This window comes from Phalacrocorax carbo, chromosome 11 (assembly GCF_963921805.1).
Source record: "Phalacrocorax carbo chromosome 11, bPhaCar2.1, whole genome shotgun sequence".
Taxonomy (NCBI): Eukaryota; Metazoa; Chordata; class Aves; order Suliformes; family Phalacrocoracidae; genus Phalacrocorax; species Phalacrocorax carbo.
The window spans coordinates 22,609,512-22,624,856 of NC_087523.1; the positions used below are offsets into that span (position 1 = coordinate 22,609,512).

The 15,345-nt window shown below is 49.3% G+C and overlaps 1 protein-coding gene across 4 annotated transcripts in view; it reads right to left on the reverse strand.

Annotated features, from left to right (window-relative positions):
• Positions 1-15,345, reverse strand: part of ARHGEF9 (Cdc42 guanine nucleotide exchange factor 9) — a 224,912-nt gene that overhangs the window by 48,787 nt on the left and 160,780 nt on the right. For all 4 annotated transcript variants that reach the window (XM_064463419.1, XM_064463420.1, XM_064463422.1 and 1 more), the window contains exon 6: positions 6,706-6,897. In XM_064463419.1, coding sequence (XP_064319489.1) covers positions 6,706-6,897 — 192 coding nt within the window. The remainder of the gene's footprint in view (positions 1-6,705; positions 6,898-15,345) is intronic.

The following is a 15,345-nucleotide window of genomic DNA, read 5'->3' on the forward strand; positions in this document are numbered from 1 at the left end:
TCTACGAGTCCTTTTTTTGATAGGCGTCACCTCCTTTGCAACTCTTGTCCCCACTGCAACAACATACAGCAGACCCACAGCACTACTCTTGCTAAGGACATGCCGCGAGGGGCTGTTTGATCATCTGCCCACTCTGATTTCACCTTTCAGCCACGGTAATCAGGACAAGGAAGCTGATAATCATGCTGAGAAATACTCTGTTAATGTGTGGTTGCACGCCCTTGGTCTAGGAAGAAGGTACGGAGGGTGTAACCGTCCTAGTTGTTTCAGCACCAAGCGAAATGTTGAAGAACACTCTTCAAGCGTTCCCTGACTTGGGAGGCGATGTGGTTTATGCCCCCATTATTCATCTTCCTAAGCCCGAGACAAAAGCGGGAGGGCTGCTGTCCCGCGAGTGTCGTGGTGGGGAACCCCAACGGCGATGCAATAGGTTGGGTAGGTGTTTCGGCTTGCCGGAGCAAGGGAGCCACAGCGGGAGCAGCCCGAGCTGCTGATCAATGCCATCTAGAGGAAAGCAGCATTATTTTACTTCTGGTTCCTATACCCTCCATTCCATTAGCGCAAATATGCTATTCCAAACAGCGTAAAACGAGGGAGAATTTTTCTCCTGTTTTCTCGGCTATCACCTTTCATTGCTTTTCTTCCTTTTATAAACGGGACCAGAGGAAAAGGCTTTGTACCCTTCTCTGTACAAACATGAGGCTCCCTTACTGAGTCTATAGACATTAAAGTCAAATGGAGAAAGAGAGAGGAAGAACTAGGATTTAGAGACTTTAAAGGTTCTCCAAAATCACAGAATGAATCTGCAGTAGATGTGGGAACGCTTCAGATCTCCTGCATCTCGGTCCACTGCAATAATAAAAAGATTGCAGGGAGGCTTGCTTATTCTTTGTCTGCCCACGATACCCATCGGTACTGAGCCTGAGCTTAGCTGGACATCATACAAACACAGATCAGTAGGCAAGCACTGCTCTGAAGACCTCCTGACCTAAAAAGACTGAGTGGATCAATGTATTGTGGCAAAAAACGTAACACACAAAGTTCTGTCTGCCTCCCTGTTTTGCTGACCCTGCCTTATCCATGAACTTGCCTGGTTTCAGCTGAATCATGAGGACTTCTTCACACTTGCCTGAAGCATATGTGGTCCAAGGGATGGGGTGACACATGGAGGCTCTGGATGCCTGGACTGAATTTCTGGCTCTGCCACCGACCTGGGTGACATCGAGCATATCACGTCAACCCCGCTGTGCTTCGCCTGTCCGGACGATTTAGACTAGAAACTTTGCAAGGCCAATTATCAGATGCTATGCTGGCCTGGGCCGGCTGCGGCTCCTTGATGAAAAGGAATAACATGGGTGTCATCGTGAGGTGACTTTGCCTGCCATTATTATATAGGAAGAGAAAAAAATGAAGGGAAAAAAAACGCCAACAGCTCCAGTTGAACGGCTATATTTGGGAACTCTAGATGCTTAGTCACACAAACGAACCGCCAGCTGGTGACACGCAGCTGCTGGTCCACAATGAGAACTATCGGAACGCTATAATAAACTGTCCTTCAGCCTCACCATGTGGTTCCTGGGAGGGAGAACTTCAAACAGATGAATGATAAATGCAACTTTGGCCGACCTGGCAAAGAACCAACCTCTGCGACGTCCAGCTTAGCTAGAAGGATGCCGTTACCCTGAATTTCCTGGCTTTTTCAGCTGGGAAGCTTGAGTTATGGAATACCTTCTGCATTTACTAAATCTAGGTACCTCTTCTTACAGGAGCTCCTTGATGACTCATTTCCCTGGGTTTCCCTCTCTCGTTTTTCAAGGCCAGGAGGAATGGGAGCAGGCTGGCTCCCACGTTGCAGGATAGTTGGAGGGCAAATAAAAACTCAAACTAGCAAGGAATAACGCCGAATATCTTTCCATGCTGCTTTTCATGTTTACCTGCTTACCTCAGAACAGCTTTAAAAAACAGAGAAAAAGGAAAGATGCCCACCTGCCCACGAGGCCAGGCTCCTTTTGACACGGGCTTTGGTGCCAGCAGCGCTGAGTGACTGCCGCAAGCCGTTTGTGTTAGGACCTTTGCCCCGCTGCAGGCTGCCTGCAAGCCAGCCTCCCCTCCCGCATCCTCTGTTCTTTGAAATCAGTCACTGGATGATTTATGTGAACATCTTTCAGCCCTGGGGTTGCTATTGGCTGCGACTACTGTCTTGAATATTCCCCGTCCTCCTTGTGCTGGTTCATCACTTTGCCTGAGTCACGTGTTTCAGAGAAGCTGAAGCAGCACATTTCTGTACAGGCACCAATAAAACCACAGGGGAAACAGAAGAATGCGCAGGGCTCCCAAGCCTTACCCTCTACCCAGCTTGTGCGTTTGGATGGTTGGTTTCCAGCACAAGCCAGCAAAGGGGAGACGGAAGATTTATATATAACATGCAGCAAGAGCCAGCTACAAGGCTGCTGCATAGTTTTTCCAGTAAATTTACTTCTGTTACATAAAACAATGTCATCTTCCTTCTGCTCATCCCATCAGGTTTGCTGAGAGAATGGATAGCTGACTGATGAGCAGATGTTGGAGAGTGTTTTGCTCAATGAATACCTAAAAATAGCTGTCAAACCATCTCCCTTTAAAGTACTTTTCCATGTAGTCCCTGAAGTATAGGTCAAAGCTGGAAAGTATCTGCAGGAGGTTAAGTGCCAAGTTTTCTCCACCCCAGAGTGGGTTTAGAGACAGTCAGGAGAGGTGGCCCAGCCACCCATCCTTCTTCTGTCCGGCTGAGAGCAAGGAGAAGGAGAGAATGAGGAGGTGACCACCCCTGCAGGCTGTAACTTCAAAGGCTGTTGTGATGATATTCCAGTTGCTTTCCATCTCTGAGCCAGTTTGGGGGAGACACTCTCCTTTAGACCATCCCTCGGCTTTGGACCAGCACCATCTGAGCTACCAAAATACCGTTCTCTAGAGCAGTGCTCACAGCATCCAGGTGAGTGCTGTGCTGACACGCGCACACCAAGAACAAGCACAAGAACAAAGGTGAGACTGTTTGAATTGAAAAGGTGAACTAGAGCCACGGCTGGTCCCAGGCAGGCAGGACTCTAAAGCACTTGTTCAAATTCCAGTCTGCAGCACGTACTGAATGTCAGGCACTGTGATGGCACTGGGCCCATCTGAAATATTAAATAAATTCTTGCAGGAACACAAGCCTGTTCCTCAAAAGGACAAGAAGCAGCCAGTTCCAAAACAGAGAAACGAGGTTTGCACAAGCAGGCTGGGAAAGACAGCTACAAACTGCGCATTGGGGAATATGTATATGTAGTGTATATATATCCCCATTGATCCAAAGAGCTTGCTTTCTGCAGGGCCGCCCTCCAGTCCGGTACCCACAGATGAGAAACTGGTCATACAAAGGGTCCAGCAGCTCCTCAGATGTGAAGGAGGGCCACATTGCTGCCAAGAAGGGTTTTTGCTGCTTTGCTCCGAGGCAGCACAAAGAAGTGTTTTTTATCCATCTCTGAGAATGAGTCAGGCTAAAGCCATCCAGACCACGTGGAAGCTTGTCCCATCAGCAATGCATAACAGACTCAGCTTGACACGCTAAGATGCGATGAGGATATTTTCCACGCGGCATTCAGAGCTGTCCTGGCACCAAAACAAAGCTCAGGTGGAATCCAGTCAACATTAGTGAAAAATAAATTCAAAGTGAAATTACTTGGAAAAGAGCAAAACGCAGCACTGGAAGCTGGCTGGCCTTTCTAACCTCCCACCCTCAAATTACTCATAATACGGAGGTTTCCTTTGATCTCCCAATTGTCTCACTGTTCCCATCCAAGCTCTGTCACTTCTCCCTCTAACACCTCCTTAAATTTAGCCTTGTCTTCCTAATCCATATGCTGGTCCAAATCCTGCTCATTTCTCAAAGCACGGCACCCTGCTCCTTGCAGCCCTCCTGCGTCTCGCTCTTCCACCTGCACTCCCCGCGGCTCGCACCAGCTCCAACCACCTTCTTGGCCCTCTGCTCTCATTGAGGCACCGGCCCTGACCGAGCGTCTCGGCCGCTCTCCCGGTGCCACATCACGGAGGGACGCTGGGCCCTCCCGCGCCCTCCCAGGATCAAACCCCAGGCGCAGCGGGATATCTTTTCAAGCCTGAGATGGCCACGTGTATACGTGGTGCTTTACAGGGCAGTGAGTGAGCAGCACTGCCTGCCAGTAAGGCCGGCTACTGCTACCCATTATCAAAGCCTAGTTTTCAGTAGCTTGTTATTTTTCTAAGCTCTAACCGCTAAGCCCAAAATTTCTATTGCTGAATACTTTCTTAAGGCTAAATTCTTTCCTCTGTCTTTTCCCCTTGGTGATAGTTCAGAATAATGACCCACCCACTCCTGATAATGCAGTCCAGGGAAAACTCCACGTTTTACCCCTAACAAAAATCGTCACAACTGTTTCACCGAGCAGCGGTCAGCCCTTCGCACTCAAAGCAAGGGCACAGCAGCAGCAGCCGTCAGGGCGGTATGGCTTTGCTGCGATGGGGAATTCACCTCCAAGCCAGCTGCTTCACACAGGTCTTGGCTTGCGCAGGTAATTTCCATTCTGGTGCTGGCTAGCTTGTGAGCTCCCGACTTGGCATGACAAGTGCCATGGGTATTATGAATAATGACAGGGTGTATAATAATATAGTAGCAGGTAGTGGGAATACATCCTGAAGCAGAAAAGAGCAATTGGAGGGCTCTTAATCACCTAGCAGGGGCTACGGTCCTCCGATAACAACCACACATCTTAAGGTGCCTCACTGGTATTAGGATTTGTTAATCATTATAGCTCAGCAACAAGAGTATAACTACACAGTGCTAAACTCAGTCCTAAATCAGGCTCGACCTTCGCCACCCAGCCAGAACTCCTTCTTCATCCCCTCCAATACGTCATATCGCTGCTGTTTGTCCTGACACCTTCAAATAAAGAGCAAAGCAAGAGGGGAATTTGCCACTGTCAACAGCACTTCTGCATCTCATCAGCGGCTGTCTGGTGTCTACTCGTTCTTCAGCACAAATAACACCTCTGTACAAATGCATCTGGTGGCGCTGGGAGGAGCTCAAGCTGGCCTGCGTCGCTCCATCTCCAGCCCCCCTCCTCTTAAGCACAAACAAAAACAGTCATGTCATGCTATGCCGAAATGCCTGGGACGACTGAGCTGTCTCCGAGCCTTCTCAAGGCAAATGGATTGCTCTGATTAAACTGAGCACAATGAGGCTCTCCCCAGCAAGGGACAGCCCATCGTTCTGCAGATGAGAATGCCCATTTCAGTCCTCCTCCTTCTTTAAGCGAGGCAGCTGAATCACTTCCTGGTGATCTACCTGGATTTATCCCCTCAATACCATTTTGCATCACGCAGAGCAAGTCAGAAGCCTCAGAGATCTCTTTCATATCTGGGACATGTCATTAGGTGCTATAAATCAGTGTTACCCCGCAGATGTCACTGAAGCTATACCTATCTGTACCTCCTGAGAATCTGATTTGGCAAAAGCACGGCGACACGGCTGGGAAACGCTAGTTAGGGTTTATTTAGCTTTTCAACAGAAAAGTGCAAATGCAGTTAAGAAACAATATGTGGAAAAGTTCCTGCAGTTCTTCCCTTCTTCAGTGCAAAGCCCTCTGACTGAAATAGCACAGCAAAATTAAGCTCATTTGTTTCCAATTTCAAATCCCAAGACTCTTCCATATTTGAAAAGCGTCACAGATGCTTTTTGGATGGCTGCTTTGCCTTGTCAACAGAAAAGTAGCAAGTATGAAGGGAGGAAGACATTTTTCTAAGCAGAATTCACAAGGAGCTTCAGCACATTGACTCTGCAAAGGCTGGGCACAGGCTCACTAAACCCTAAGCACTCAGAGAGATGAATCATTGAACCATGGAATGTAAGCTGAAACGAGCTGAAAGCCACGGACTTTGATTTTAGTGCTAACAAACTTCTGCCTCTTAGCGATAAGTATATGCTCTACACACAGTGCCCAAGCTGTCCTGCGACACCCTCCGGTGCAGCCGTGCATTCTCCTTCCCCAGCGCCTCATGCACTGCGCTTTGGGCTTAGCTTGTGGCATGATTTCTGTGGGCTGCGGGACCGTAAGGGGTTGCAGGGTTAATTGTAACATAATGAATAAGAACCAAGTTGAGGATGCGAGGGGTCAGTCACCAAAGCTCATTTGCTTGCCGGTTCCCTTACGCTGGATAAGTGTAACGTACTTCATTTCCCATGGGGAAAACACTTTGCTTTCAGTCTCACTGTAAGAAAGGGCAAACGGGGGCCATCCTGAGCCAGGAGAAACTGTGAACCCCATGTGAAAGACAGATGAAATGGGTAACTGATTGGTTTAATTACAACCTAATTTCCTCAATCACAAGTTCAAAAGTAGATGGCATTGGGTTTCAATTAAGAGGATTGCTTGAAGGATCTCAACCTCATCATTTTTCAGTCAAGAGACGTATGGGAAAAAGGTCAGAAAATTGTACTTTTAGTTAATATGAACTAAAGGTAATTATCAGATCCAGCAGAAAATTCTCAGAAGCATCAATACTTATTGACAGATGCTGCTCCTCTGTTAGACCCAGTACTCAAACACACTGCGCCTTTTCCCCCCATCACCCAAGGACAAACCCAGCCCTCAGCTCTCAAGCAGCCCATCCCGTGTCCTGCTGCAGTACCCCAGCGTCACAGCTCCCCCATACCTCGCAAATGTCCTTGAGGTGCTTGATGTAGTGGCGCTCCGTGCTCATGATTTCATTGATGACGTTAGCTCTCATCTGGTCTCGGTTCTGAACGGTCCTGCCGAGACATAGGCAGTCGGCGCTTGGATCCAAATGGCCATTCTGCACATCGCTGGTTCCCTCCTCCACTCCATCTTCTTGGTTTACCCATAGCTGTGAGGAAAAGAGGGGAGAGCAACAGGCTTATTCATAAAAGCATCAGGAAGGCAACGAGCGAGAGTAGGCTGGGTCTTGGGTTGCACGACCCTGGGAGATACCGGATCGGCTCCCTCCCTCCAGCAACGGCGCTGCCCTTGCCAGCGATGCCCCGTGGTGTCCACAACAGCCCACGCAGTCCATTCTTGTGCTGCTGCAGCCAGCCCCGAATGGTGCCCCACACACTGCCGAGCTCCTCTCAGTCGCAAAGGGGTTTCAAGTGTTGGCAGTTTTGATCCCAAAGACAAAATAATCACGTGAAAGGGTAACCGGACTGTTGGGTGCTGTCAAGTGCTCTGAGCCAAGACGTACGTATGTAAAACAGACCAACCTAAAGAAAACTGCAGCTGCTGGTGTAAAGCCCTGCTTGTCCCAGTTCCCACACGCCATCAGCTGGGGTCTGCCCAAGCAGGAACAAACCTCTGGGAGGAGGGATAAGCCCTTTACAGGTCACTCATTTAAGAAGGTCAAGATGTGTCTGGTTCAGAAATCTGAACAAACGTGAACATCGGTCCAGGCTCACCGGGTTGTGGCGCTGAGTTTTCTGTGCGCTTCCCAGGCCAGGATTTGTGAACGAGCATTGATTTTCATTTCACAGCAGCTTTCCTCATCATTTCACATGAAGAGCCTTTCTCACTCAAGCAGATGCTCATTCTCAGCATCCTGAGATGGTGAGCCCTAAACTGCACGGAGATCAGACCAGCTGAATAAGTCTCCTAAAACCTGGGGGGGCTGAGGGCAGCTTTGGACAGGGTGCCAAGCACCCCTGAGCACTGAATTACTCTAAATTGGAACAAATTGCAAAAAGCACTGAAAAAGGATCTCCGCGCTTTCAGCACACTGAATTTTCTTTCCATCATGAAATAAAAAACAGATCTTGAACTTGTAAACTAAAAGATAATGCTGCCTCCTAGTCTCTGTGTCATTGAACAAGACACAACATAGGGATCAGGTGCCTCCTTCTGTTACCTTTTCCCCCAAAATAAAACCTGCTTAAAATAACTCCGATCAACTCAAATTAGGCTCAGTGTAGTTTGTAAACAGACATTAAATGAAGATTAAACCAGACAGAAATACTGCTGTCTTACACAGATCACCTAAGTTGTTATGTAAATGAAGCAACTTTTCTCCTCGGCATTTAAAGCTCCAAATACTGGAGACTTTCAAACTTAAAAATACGTCTACCTGTATACAGTGAAACTGTCCACACTAACAGAGCAGCATACGGAAAACAAACTGCATTGTTCATCCGATCTTTCCCTCTTCTTGTTAGTGTTAATAGCATTGAATACTTTCCCATTACTCAGCTTAAATTCAGTTTTAAATAGATTGGAAAGGGCTGTGTTCCTGTAAATCAGTAAAGTAAAAAAGCCTAAACCTGCCCATGCTCCTTCCCTGCCTTCCTAACCAATATCATGTTTTGCTAAACCACTTCTTACAGCTCCCACGTTTTGCCATCCTACAGTGAGTTATAAAGGCCAAGAAGCCAAGATGTTTGAAGAAAACCCATCTCTTCTCTAGCAGAATGTTAATGATGCTGCAAACTTAGGGGATAAAAACCCCAAAGCAATAAAAAGCCAGACTCTTCCCCCTGCTCACGACGGTGCCCTGTGTCCGGGAGCTGTCAGGGACTTTACACGAGGGTGCGTAGGGCAGCAACGCCTGTTTAAATGACCAGATGCCCTCTTTGCCGGCAGTGGGGCAGGACCCGCTGGGGGGCATCACCCTATGCTGAGCGTTGCAGAGAGCTGCTGACCCCAGGCTGTGCTCACGCCGTGTCCCGGCAGCGCCGGGCACTTCCCAGGGCAGGAAACCCAGCGCAGACCGTTTGCCTGAATGAGTGAGTGGCAGAGCCAGGATGGATCCGGGCGTCCTGCCTGCTCTGCCCACGCGACCTCCTGCCTGTCCCCCCACCCCGCACTGCCGACACGGGACCTTTTGCGCATCAGGAGACCAGAGAGACATGCCGAAGCCTGCCAAGGAGGTGAAATAACCCCTCCTGCCACCTCGGCGCCGCTCCTGTTGCGTGAAGGAGCCATCCTTGAAGTACAAAGGCTTCATACCTTTCCCCAAGATAGCGCAGCCGAGAGTCAATTTAATGTCTTGTGTGACAGAGCAGAAGCGAAACCCAGCGAGTACGGCTGTCAGCTCTCGTTTCTTATGTCACGATGCTCTCCAGGGGGAAGAGGTGCATCCAGGCACAGAATGGCGGCGCGGTCCTGTGGCACTGGCAGCACCCAGGGTGGCTCGGCTGCGGTCAAAGCAGACTGGTCCTAAGGGCGAGCAGCCCTGGGTGCTGCAGAAGGGCATTTCAGTGATCCCAGCCAGGTCCAGCTATGCCAGTCTGGACACAAACCCCTGGGAGACGCAGCATGCCTGGGGGCAGCTCTGCATGGCCCTCCCCAGGTCCTTCCCACAGGACGGGGTTCTCCATCGCGGCATCCGCTGCGAAGATGGACTAGGTCATGTTGTCTCCCAGCTGTGGGGCTGCACATGGATCCCTGCAAGGGCTTTTTGTAGGATTTCCATCAGCACTGGGAGGCCTGGTCGAGCCCTGGGTCACCGGGAGGGAAGGCAGCGAGCTAGCGACCTAATTGCACCCAAAGATACGGGGATCCAGCATGAAAAACCTCTCCTGGCACCACTGAAACAACTTTCAGATGAATGTCACTTGTTCAGAGAAACAACCCAAAAGCCAGTTAGAAAGCATGCCTCTTCCCAGCAAACCCCACCGTCTGCTCTGGAAGGGGTTTTAGTGACGCTGAGGCAGAGCAACGCTTCATGTACATGAGCAGCGTTCTAGGCTGAAAAATAAATGCCCAAGTGCTGCTTCTGAGTAGCTGCCGTGCCGGCGTAAGGCTGCCGCAGCGGCCGTTTACTTAACATCAGTGACACTGATTTTAGCGGGGGCTCCGCTGTGGAAACGTGGGGGCCAGCCGCAGAAAATGGGCTAGACCTGGGAAGGACAGGATTGCACAGGGGAACCCTTTGAGGAGTATGTCCTTGTGACAGCTTTATTGGCATTTCAAACCAAATATATGTTGAAAATCAAACAGGACCAATGTAGGTATTAAACCCTGCTGGCTGAAGTTTAAAATAACTTCCCATCCTACTTTGCTGCTACTATGAAAAGGTATTTTACAGCTCTCCCAAACCCAAGTGGAACAGCTTGTTACCAAGTTTCATGACACACCTGCCAGTTTGGCAAAAGAGGATATTTTTTAATCCTCTACCTCCTGGAGTCGAGTGATCATGAGAAAAATGTCAATTTTTATTTAAAAAACAAAGCAGGAAAGATCTAATCGTGGCGGGGGGAGGGGGGGGGCGGGAGGGGAGCTTGAAAGCATGACTCCTAAAGGCTTGGAAACTCTAAGGCCCATAGCAAGCTTGCAAACTTTCATGATTTCTGAAAACCTCAGAATTTGGTTTGCCTTTTGTGCACTGCAGGAGCACTCCCTGCTTCCACATCTGGGAATCTCAGGAGTCCTGTTTTTTTCCTTAATGAAACTTTTGCTCCTTCCTGCTAGGATTCGTGTTCCCAAAAGGAAAAAAAATTACAGTTCTAGTCGAGATGACTTCTGCTTTAGATTAAAAACAAATGCAACGATTTTATCGGTAACAGAAAAAGCCGAATGTGCCTTCCACCTCGCGCTCTCCAGCCTCAGCTGCTGAAAGGATTATTCCCACTGCGCTGTTCAAACACTCCTGCTTTCTGTCTTAACCTCTAAGGTGCCCCGTATTTCAAGCAAGATTCATTATTCCAGGGGATCATTTGAAGTTTGGACCATGACTCACAAAAGATGAGGCACATTGGCAGCTCTGCTGCTGACCTTGGGCCAATCGCTTAGACCAGCGGAGGCTTTCCCCGTCTATAAACGGGGATAATCCACCTTACCAATGACATTTTTCATGAATATTTTTGAGGTCGACAGACTGTACGTTGAAGCGGAGGGCACAGAAAAGCTCATGTGTGCTTTGAAATACGGACTTAAATGCATCACTGTGGGGTCGCCACACTCTCGTACTCATCCAGGAACAACAATTCGGCCAGACAGACCTTTGGTCTGATGCAGCGGGGCTGGTTTTGTAACTTCAGCTCTCGAATCCTCCTGAGCCTGTGCCGAGGAGGAGCTGGGCTGCACTGGGGCAAGGGAAGGCTGCACCCAAAGTGGTAGCTGTGTCCTCTGACCCAACACGCCACCCCAAGCCAGATCCTCTCTGCTTCACTGACCTGCTCACTCAAACCGCAACGACAGCACGCTGCAGGCGACAGTAAGGTGAAAGCGGCAAACTGGGGGCGGGCACACTGGTTTTTCCCAGTAACTTACTAAATGTAATTTTTAGTTGATTTAGACAATGCTGCAGAGGTTCCTGTTTTAGCCCAGTCCACAGTCACCTGTAAGTAGGGTGTTAGCTACACTTCAGGCACAGGTAACACCCCAGAACGCCCTCCTGCCTGCAACGCTTGACCTCCGTCGCTGTGGATTGCAGCTGAGGCACCACGAGTGGGAAAAGGACGTGCTCTTCCCCAGCTTCCCCAACGCGCGCCGGACGCAAATGCACAGATGTACCTCCCTCCCAGTGCCAATCCCTCTCTTTTTAGAAAAGAAGCTTCAAAACTCTAGTCTTCTCCCAGTTTCACCTCATCTTCCCAGCATTCCCTTCTCAGGATGGGGGGCTGCCACCCCTGTGACGCTCCTATGGGGCCTCCCACCGAGCGGAGATGGGACTTCAGTTCCCTGGCAGCGTGTCAGCTCTGCCCCTCACTTGGATTTCAAGAAGTCTCTCTAGGCTCCTGTCCTGTCCTCAGCAGCTACGGGCTTGGCACAGACAGGGCGTTTGGGAAAGCAGCCTGAATTACTGCATCCAACGCCGCTTTTTTTTTTTTACATAGATATGTATAAGAATAAATAACAACAGCCGTTCAGCAATCCTCAACAACCCTACAATAATAAATCAGCTTTCAGTGCCTTTTTAAACACCTCTGCAATGCAAAAAACCACGGGCTCTGAAATAATACGGCACTGTGTGGGTCTCCCACACACCATTAAAAAGGTCCAGCATGCCAAACAATGAAGCCTGCCCTGAGAACCATTTTAAACACTTTGTATTAAGAATTAATTAAAAGAAACCAAGAAAAACTACAGGGAGAAAAAAATTCAAGTTGCATAATGCTAGTCCTAAGTGATGTTTCACACTGAAAGGCCACCCTACATGTGGAGAAGAACAGGCTTATCATGAGGCTCACAGTCCTATTTCAAAATTCAGCCCTAATTAGGAAGTCATGACTAGCTCCTGCCTAACAAAATAATTTGCAGAGGCAGATAAAAGTAAAATAGTCAAACAAAAGAAGCCCCGTCTGCCTAAGGACCCAGTTCTGGGAGCCAGAGAGAGCTGATCACTTTACTGTGCTAGTTAGTATTATATGCGATTTATATAAAATCTGTAGAAATGTGATGTATCAATTTGCAGCTATACCCAAATGGTGCATAAAATCACCAAATGGCACCGTTCCAACATTAGCTGACCTGTAATTATTATATATTTAGACTGCTGAATGCATACACTGTATATAGAGGACATTTTACTTAAATAGGCACTGAGGGCTGATAGTCTCATAATAATCAGAAAGCATGATAAAACAAACATTTTACCAGCCGTCTTGATTATTAATCTCCTTCCACTGGATATTCAGAAGGACGAAACTAGCAGGGAATGTGCCATCCTGAATTCTAGCTCACAGTTAAATAATGTGGCAAATTAATGGCACAGGCAGATCCCTCCAGAGAGCTGCTGCCGTTCCACCGAATCTCTGCTCACCAGCGACTTCATAACAAATACCAGCGTGAGCAGCCCAGCCTTCGCCAAAACCTGGCACCGAATAGTGGCATTGCAGCGTCATTAGCCCTGCAACAACTGCAAGGGACTGTAGGAGACTCCAATAACCCTACAGAAATCAGCTGCAGCACAGAGCCTCGGGACCATTTTACCCACCTTGCCACGCCGCCCTGCTCAGCAGAGCTGCTCCGTGAGCCGCAGCGTTCGCCCCCTCTCCCTCCCTCCGTAAGCTGGTGGCTAGCCAGCGCTGTGCCCTTGTTTTTGGCCACGTGCACTGTATTATATGCATGCTCTGTTGGACTCTGTACTGGATTAAAAAGATCACTTGCTTATTTGCAGTAAAGTAGGGCTCATGGTGCAGAGCTTGGCATAAGTAAACCAACATCAGTCTCTGCGTGTCGATCCGGTGATCTGGGCACAGCCTCCCTCTGCCCTCAGGAGGAAGCACAGACTGTCCTGGGCTCTACAAATGCCCGGGAGTAGATGCTTCTCCCTTCCCTGCCTTCAGAGAGGAGGTGAGGACCTGGCCGGTGGCAGCAGGCCCAGGGATGCTGCCTGTCCTCCCAGCAGCTGCCCCGGCCAGCCCCAGCCTCGCCGCCCTTCTGTGGGCAGGATGCAGGCATAGGGCAAGCGCAGGACTGTGGCTGGGATGCTGTTTGCTGGGAAACACAGACCGTCTTCTCCCTGTATCCTCTTCCAGGATGAGGAATAGGACATTTGGCAGTAGAAGGATCAGCAGTTGAAGCAAGTTGGTTTTCCCTCCTTTGGTCCTACCACTGTTTTCTCCCACAGCCTGAAATTTTCCTTCTGTAACCTGGCTCTGGCCTCACTGTCCTTCGCCTCCCTCTGGTTCACAGGCCGTTTGATACCTTCTCTTTCCCTCCTGCAACTCCCCAGCTTCAGCAAACCCATTTCAGCTCTTCTTTCCCCTCTAAATCTCTCCATTCCCAGCCTCGGAAGCTCCCTTTACCCAAGGTGAGAAATACTCTTCACTCATTTCTGGAAAAGGAGAAAGCAGCATACTCTACAGGGCAGTTTCAGACTCTGTATCCATGAAAGGTGAGCAAAAATGGCTCCAAAGAACTTGCCCTCTGCTTCCTCCCTCCGTTTCCTGCAGTCTGAATGCAGACTCCCACGGGCTGGAGCTCCCCCAGGTAGCGTGTAGCAAAAGCTGGGCAGACACTGCAATAAACTGGATGTGCTACGCTGCATCCACCAAAGTACTGTGGGTTAGGGCTCAGCTTTCCCCATTTCCTAAAAACCAGAAGCCCCCGCGGTGCGACGCCACATGTGACACACAACAGGGAAGAGCCAAAGCTCAGCAGCTCGTTGCAGAAACCCTGCCAGGCTGAGGAAGCCGCTGCTTCGGGTCTTTCTTCAAAACCAGTTTGGTGAGGACAGGGAAGGGGCTGCAAAGGCTTGTGCCTAGTTTGCCTGATTCAAATAGCCTCAAAACACTGTTTTTTGCACCTGCAAGCCAGCTTGTACAAGGAAGGGCCTGAGTGTCAGCATTTGAACCTTTGGGGATCTGACGGATGCTGAGCCGTCTGAGTGGCATGGGTTGTCACTTTAATGGCAGCTCCAATTAGCACGGGCAGCATTTGGATGCTAAAATGCTGCCTGACTTTACGAAACAGCCCCACACAATTTGTCTGCAGTGCATCCTGTCGCTGTGGAGCGCTGCTCGCGCTGTGCGCGATACCTCTACCAGAAGCTATTTTTATGCTGGATTTGCCACGGGAGAATAAAACCTCCTTTACAAGGCACTGACTGCAGCAGACACTGCAGCACACTCCGTTTTGTTCATCCAACAGGTGAATGCTACTCCAGCGCCATCCCTGGAAAATCTCACCTAGATGCCACTGCGACTGGCGCTAAGTAAATGCTAACGCAGCGACTGCAGCGGAGGGAAAAGCCGGTGAGTGACGTGCTAGTGTATCAAGATCCCCACACATACAATGAGATTTTAAAGGAAGAAAAATAAAGCAGACAGGGCAGCAAGATGCGGCTGGCTCTTGGAACACCACCTGCAACAGAGAGCACAGGCACAGCTCCCACAAACAGAAGTTAAACCCACCTACCCAATAAAGCGTACGAGCTGCTGGGCACTCAGACAGGGCTCGGGTTTAGCGCCTCCTACGAAACACTGCCTTAAAAGCTTACACCCATTTATCTAGCCCTTCTCCTTTAGCAGCAGAAAATAAAGTGGGTCAAAGGCAGCTTTTTAGCTGGAAAATCAATCAAAAATTACAACACTTGGGAAACCTAGGCAATGGTGACAGAGGACAAGGAGCACTGCTGCACTGCTGCCCCCCTGCATTTGCTCCTATGTGAGGGGTACGGACCACAAAGAATTTATACTCCTGTGCTCAAGCCTTCGGAGGACCATTACCCTTCATTTCTGCACAACTCAACAGTCACCGGGCCCTACAAGAAGCTGTAGTAAAACCTCCTCAACCCCAGATTTGCTCTTCAGCTTAGCTTAGTAAATATAACTGCTGTTGGGGTGAGCAGAAACGTGTTCTGGAAACTCAGTTTGCCTCTTGGTATCCAAAGAGATTAAGGAGA